General features: G+C 39.9%; 1 protein-coding gene across 18 annotated transcripts in view; it reads right to left on the bottom strand.

Moving 5' to 3' along the window:
* Positions 1 to 2,331: 2,331 nt before the first annotated feature.
* The window catches only part of LMO7 (LIM domain 7), a 111,292-nt gene continuing 106,651 nt past the window's right edge, over positions 2,332 to 6,972 (bottom strand). For 14 of the 18 annotated variants that reach the window (XM_080916988.1, XM_080916987.1, XM_080916980.1 and 11 more), the window contains 3 exons: positions 5,921 to 6,029; positions 4,388 to 4,490; positions 2,332 to 3,120 (listed from right to left, as the gene is read on the bottom strand). In XM_080916988.1, the coding sequence (XP_080773114.1) occupies positions 3,098 to 3,120; positions 4,388 to 4,490; positions 5,921 to 6,029 (235 nt within the window). In that variant the 3' untranslated portion in view covers positions 2,332 to 3,097. The remainder of the gene's footprint in view (positions 3,121 to 4,387; positions 4,491 to 5,920; positions 6,030 to 6,972) is intronic. The other 4 variants (XM_080916981.1, XM_080916985.1, XM_080916990.1 and 1 more) reach the window with 1 other exon arrangement.

The following is a 6,972-nucleotide window of genomic DNA, read 5'->3' as shown; positions in this document are numbered from 1 at the left end:
CAAAGGTAGCTATTACACTGTTACCAGAATTTAGGCTATTCCACTCTTGGTGTTGGAGATTAGGAATCACTTTGATATTGAAAAGTATTTCAAGCAAAATACTAAGATTAAAATCTTAAACAGAACAAATTTAGCTTTTATGCTAACTTTCCTCCCTTGATTTAGTATCAAAGATGACTCACACTTTAACATATGTATGGAGTAAAAGCTTCTTTTACAATTCACTATGCTCACACACACTCCCAATTGGAAATACCTTCTAAGGAATATTGGATCAAGAAGCCATCCCTTCTAACTCCTCTCCCATATGTCTACCACTGCAGGGAGGCATAGTAAGTACTAGTTTCTGTAGAACAGAGTGAATGTTAGACAATGCCACTCACACATGCCCGAAATGATTCTCTGAGTCTGCAGCCTCATTTTTTGAGTTGCTTGGCCACAGACTATATCAGTCCTTTGTGCTTTGGCCCACACAGAGGGCAAAGAAATCCTACCTTTGCAAGTCAATTATGCAGACTGTAACACACTCATACAGAGAAAGGGGGTTTTGTGTGTGAAAGAGGACCATATACTTACAGACCATTGTTAGGAATGTAAATTAGTCAACCATCAAGGAAATTAGCATAAAGATTCCTCAGATAACTGTGTTCATAATAATCAAATTATGCAATCAGCCTAGGTGTCCACAAACACATGGATGGGTTAAAAAAATATACGGCATACATACCCAATGGTGTTTTGTTTGCCATAAAGAAAAATAAACTACTATTTTAGGAAAATGAACACAGGGGTCAGTTGGTAACTTGGATACTAAAGATGCTTTCTGCCTAACCTGTGTTTGATTTTTATAACCTAGATGGTAAAAGAAGAGAACCATCTCTGAGTTCTCTCTCTCTTCCTCCCTCCCTCCCTTCCTTCCCTCCCTCCCTCCCGCCCTCCCCCTCTCACTCTCTCCTATCTGCTCTCCCACATACATACACTGATACCACACTCTCACATTCACACACACACAATGTAAAAGAAAATAGCTCAAATTACTGCAAATGGAAACCATCCTATTAAAGTAAAATAACTCAAGACAAACATCACATGTTTTTTTCTTATTTTTAGACACTACCTTTCATATATAATGATTTTTTTTACATATGACATGAATGTAGAAATTCTATTATTGTCTGGGGAAAGGAGGGGACATTGAAGGGTAAACACCATCAAAGTATGTGATGCTCCTGAATAAAAGTATCTGCATGAAACTCATGACTGTGCATAATAAATAAATACGAATGGAAAACAAAGTCAAACAGCGGCCTATCTAGGGCTGTAACTTAGGTGAGAGCATAGAAAACTCGCCCAGTGTTCACTAAGAATGCAGGATAAACATCTGTATGCAGAATGAGTGCAAGAACAGATGTTTTCCCTGGAGTTTGGAGCTGGCAAGATACATTCTAAATACTATGGGGAACTTGGGAAAATGTCCCGAATAGGTACATATTACTTTAATAACTGAAAATAAAAATAATTGCTCAGCAACAACAACAACAACAAAAAAAAAAAAAAAAAAAAAACCCTCTGGAACCAATTTTTACTTTTCTCCCGCATTAGTACTTTCTTATGTATTCTAAGGATCCTTCAACAGCTCACTATGTTTTCACTTTTACCAAGGAGCCAGGGATCCTTATATTTTTATACAAAGCACACTAAACTTTTATATTACTTATTTTTTAATCCAGATTTCTTGTTTTAAGGCACTACTTTTGCTCTAGCTATTTCTCCCAACCCTCTAGGAACAAAATAATTGATTTGGAAAAGCTGACCCACCCACCAGTTATTCCCATACAAATGCATTCAAAAGCATAACATTACCTGAGATAAAATTATTAATTAAAATGAAACTTTTTCTACAAAATCTTCGTGGTTGTGGCCATACTTTAACAGAAAGTCACACACCGAAACTTATCAAGCTATATACACTAAATATAGATATATGCAGTTACTGCTATGTCTCAATTGAACCTTAGTAAAGCTACATATGATATAATAAAGAAGGTGCACATACTTAAATATAATTAAAAGGCATGAAAGAGGAGCTGGAGAGACAGTGTAGGAGGTAGAAGGGTTTGTTGCCCTTTTAGGACCTGAGTTTCCAGTACCCATAATGGACACCTCATATTCACCAGCTCTAAGAAATCCAAACCCCTGCCCTGGCCTCCAGATACCCACATGCTTGTGATAAACACACACACACACACACACACACACACACATCACTTTTTAGAAACAAACTCATTAAATAAATTAGAAACAATAAGTTTTAAAAAGCATTCCTTAAATGCATCACCAATTTTATTTACAAAGGCAGCTGAACAGAAAAGCTCACTAGTTTCTGGAGGAAATTACTGGAATACAAACACAGGTTACTTTTCATTATTGAAAATAAACAGCTTTCTACTGGCATTTGCTTAGCAACAACAGTCCTTGTAAAGAAAATAGAGCACCCTCCCTCAAGCAAATAAAGCATTACATAAGCAAAATCATTTTTCCAGTTGGATTACTTTTGTGTAAAGAAAACCACAAAAAGCAAATTTATGGGTGGATTTAAGTGAAATTTTTCATTTGGTTCCACATTAACTTAGAATACATTATAATAAACAAACACAATTACATATTTATATTAGCCATTTCAAATAATGTTTAAGAACTTTAAAAAATTAAAATAAAATACCCTCTTCAAAAAGAAAAACCACAAAAGAGTCAAATTTAGATCATCATATCATCAGCGTGAGAAGTATTTTCATGTTTTAAGTTCTTGAGTTCTGTTTTTGTTCTGTTTTGTTTGGTTTCCCACTTGCGCTTTTGGGATGATGAATTCAAAAGGTAAATACTGCACTCTCCCCCCTCCCCACATAATTACCTTCTTATAAATAAACAACAAAAATACAGGTCCTACCAACACCACAGTGCTCCTATGTCATCTAATGAGGCAAAGGTTATTCTTTTTAAAGAGGGGGAAACATACAGCATGTTTTACAGTTCTGCATCAGTGACAACCGCCTCCTCTTCTATCTGCAACAGTGATGCTTTTGAATGGAGGCTTGCATCACATGGCGGTTGGCCGTCCAGCTGATTAGGCAAGGAGAGAAGAGAGAAAAGCACTCAGATTCAGAAACGTTAACGTCAGCCCAAGGAAGTACATAGCAGTGATCACTCAGAATGGCCCAGTGAGGGAGAAAGAGATACCAGCTGCTCAGGCTTAGGAAAAAAGTAGCCAATCTCAGCCGGGGGGGGGGGGGGTGTCTAGAATTCTTTATTTGTAAAACACAGACTATAAATGAACTGCTAGATCAAAACACAAAGAAACAAAACCTTCAACTCTCTATTATTTGTACTGAAGGAGAGAAAAGGCATGGGTGACGATTCCAAAAATCAATTCTGTTTGGCTTTGGATTTAAGAGAGAAAGAAGTGCACACACACACACACACTCCTCAGACCCCATGCCCAGCCTTGACTTTCTCCCAATTTCAGGGTCAGTATCCCAGGAAGGCCTGGACAACCAGGAGAGGAGCTGCTGACAGATAAGAGAGAGTTGACGGGTTCAAATCATTTCCAAACACTCTGCACATAGGGTACCACATAAATACCTCTGAGTTCAAAAGCAATAGGTTTGTAGATACCACTTGTAACACCCTTTCACAAGGAAGAAAAATGTTACCAGCATCACGGTTCAAAACTATACAGCAAAAGCTGTTGTCTTGCTGAGGCTATAAACGACACACAATAGAGTTATGCTGCCCTACATTTTACGATATTCAAACACGTGCTTAGAAAGAAAATAGCATTTAATTTTTTTTAATCCAGTAACACTGAAACACCATATAAACAGAATTAAAGTTCTCCTTTTCAAAATTTTATGCATGGATTCACAGCTATATAATAAGTAACATAAGAAGAAACCAACACGCAGGTTTGAGCTTTTTCTAAGTTGGTTTCATTCTAAATCACGTTAAAGTCTTTTCATTACATATGGGAATAAGCTGATGAAGAGGAAGCCTTAATCAGGAGGCAGACTAAAGTCTGTTCAGAGGACTTGCCTTAACTCTGTATCCTGTTTCCGTGAATCATTAGAAGTTCCTCCAGGATCTTTGCAAACCAGAGTCAATGTCCCGATTTCTGGATACAAGGCCCTCTAGTTCCTGTCACTATAATCCCCTCCTAAGTGGCTGTGATTCATTACATGACCCCTTTAAAGAGGACGGCTATGATCCTAAACCCAGGGTCCTATGGCAGGGAACCTGGGGAGGAGCAGGTAGCTGCAGGCTCAGGGAAAGACATAGGAACCCGTGGTCTCCTCAAAAGACAAGAAATTTTCTCTCTGATTTGCTCTCTTACATTTGAATCTGAGATAGCAGTCATTGCAGTACAGTTGGTGGTTTCGGATTCTGACTTCGGCTCCTGAGGAAGAGCTTCCAAGGTCACGCTCACAGGAGACACACTGACAGACAAAAGAATGCATACAGTTAGGGACTTCCAGAAAACCTGGGCAGTCTCAGAAGGGGGGGTAGGGGAGATATGGAAGTAGGCAAGAGGAGTACAGGATGCAGCTCAGAAACTCTTGGATATACTACAGTGGAGCAAAGGGATGGGGAGGGTAAAAGGCAATTAGTGGATTTAAATCAAGCCTGCGAAATTAGACACTAAGAATTCAGAAAGTAAAATTTAAGAGCCAAGATGATCATTCTAAATATACAGGGGGTGATGAAATTTAAAAGCAAATTGATGATTGGCTTAGAGAAATTCAGTCTTCCTTGCTCCATGGAAATGACCACTGACTCACATGTTAGAACAGGAGAGAAAAACAATCTGGGTTTCATGTTCTCTGTCTCTCCCCCTTTGTCTGTTGTTTGTCTGTCTCTGTCTCTCTCCCCCCTGCCCCCTCTGTGTATGTGTATGTGAGTATGTGTGTGTGTGTATGAGTGAGTGTATGTGTGTGTGTGAGGGTGTATGTGTGTGTGAGAGAGTGTATGTGTGTGTGTGTTTGAGTGTGTGTGTGTATATGTGTATGTGTGTGTGAGTGTGTGTGTGAATGTGTGTGTGAGTGTGAGTGTGTGAGTATGTGAGTGAGTGTGTATGAGTGTGTGTGTGTGTATGTGTGTGAGTGTGTGTATGAGTGTGTATGTGTATGAGTGTGTATGAGTGAGTGTGTGTTTGTGAGTGTGTATGTGTATGTATGTTTGAGTGTGTGTGTGTGTATGTGTGTGTGTGTGTGTGTGTGTTTTCAAACACTGTTTTGACTCATTCTGTTTAATATAGATACAGTACAAATTTACATGCTTAAGCAAGCTGCTAACTTCGGAATTCCAGGATCAAAACTGGGGAAACTTTCTTCTGCCCAATGAACATTCCAGAATTAAACCTGATGTGTGTTTGTAGGCAGACGCTGTGAAACAAAGACTTACAGCCTGAACCCTTTCCTATATAGAAAAAAAAGTTATCAGGAATAAGCAGGCTGTGCAATTGTGAAAATATTTACAGTGGTTTTCCTTCCAGACACTATTAAAAGCTATCATTTGAGACACTGATAACTGCATGTCTCCATGTTGCTAATAAGACTGGTAAATTAAATTTTCTGTGTACCCATGGCAGCACGCTAGAGAACACACTGTGCACTGTAAATTTTATTTATAGAATCCTAGCAAAATCGAGCCACAAAAAAGCATAGGGCTTCCAGACTGACTTTTGTAAGAAGATTCCAGGTTTGAGAACTAAGTAGTAGCAAGCGGTTTGCAATGCCAGCGCAGCACAGACCAACAAATAGCAGCACCAAGCTTGTTAGTGGCGCATCCACATCCCCGGGGCTCACAGAAGCCATGCGCTCTCCAAGCAAAGCGTGGCAGGCTGGCAAGCTCTCTGACTCAGGCTCACCTTAAAACAATGTAAGTGATAACAAAGACCCAGGGTCTCGATGATCATGGCAGCTCCTTTGCCCAGAATGTTATTACAGTAGGAGCACACACGCTTCCCACTCACTGACCTAGATGTGGAACAAGAATGGAATGGAGGCTTTCACGTGGGCTGTGCAAGGTTGGCATTTAAAGTCACACTTAGCAATGGCAGCAGCGATGATAACTAAAGATAGGATCTGTATGTCTGTGGGAGAGAAACCCTCAGCAGCCAACTAAAGCGTCCCTTCATTATATCTTGCGTTGTCTCTAAGGATGGAGGCTCTAGGGAGGAGATTGGTCCACCTGGGACTTTGATGGCATTCCCCTTTGATGACCTATGGACTCACCAGTATCTCTGATCTGTTGTATCCTCTTGCTAATCCAGTTGTCTGATACACAAAATTCCACACAGGGCATTCCACCCCTGGGACCATCTGATTCTCTGTGGTTTGCCTTTTCTAAATTACTTATTAACCCCTTCTTACTCATTTTCCTGGTTAGAAATATAAACACCTTCTTGACTCCACCTCTGTTGAGAATGATGTCATATTGCCTAAGATCTGTGGATGGCCAGGGATGGGGGTTCCCACTTTACTTCCTCATCTGAGGCTGGCTTCCTGGTGCTAAAGGGAACAACCCTTCATCTTCATCCATACTTCCCCATCCCCCAGAAGGAGCACATTCCCACAGTCCCACTAAGGAGTAGGGGTGCATAGCTATTGAGGGTTGAAGAATAAGAGAGTGATCTGCTGGGCACAGATCATCTCTGGGCAGAAAATCCCAAGACTTGTCACTAGCCCTCCCCTGTCCTATTCTCACATATGAGGCCCCAGTGGGAGAGTAAGTAAATGGTGGTTCCTGTCCTCTGCAAACTCCATCTACCCCCCCAAAAAAACTGACAGTAAGTCCTCCTCATCCCTTTTTCTTTATTTCAATTCCATAACATATTTTGTGAATCTTGGTGACTATTACATTATTTTGGACTGATATAAGGTATTATCTATTACTTAACAGCTTTAAAAGTATCCAAAT

The sequence above is a fragment of the Micromys minutus genome, assembly GCF_963924665.1.
Source record: "Micromys minutus genome assembly, chromosome: 5".
NCBI classification, from domain to species: Eukaryota; Metazoa; Chordata; class Mammalia; order Rodentia; family Muridae; genus Micromys; species Micromys minutus.
This window is presented reverse-complemented; position numbering and strand designations above follow the sequence as displayed.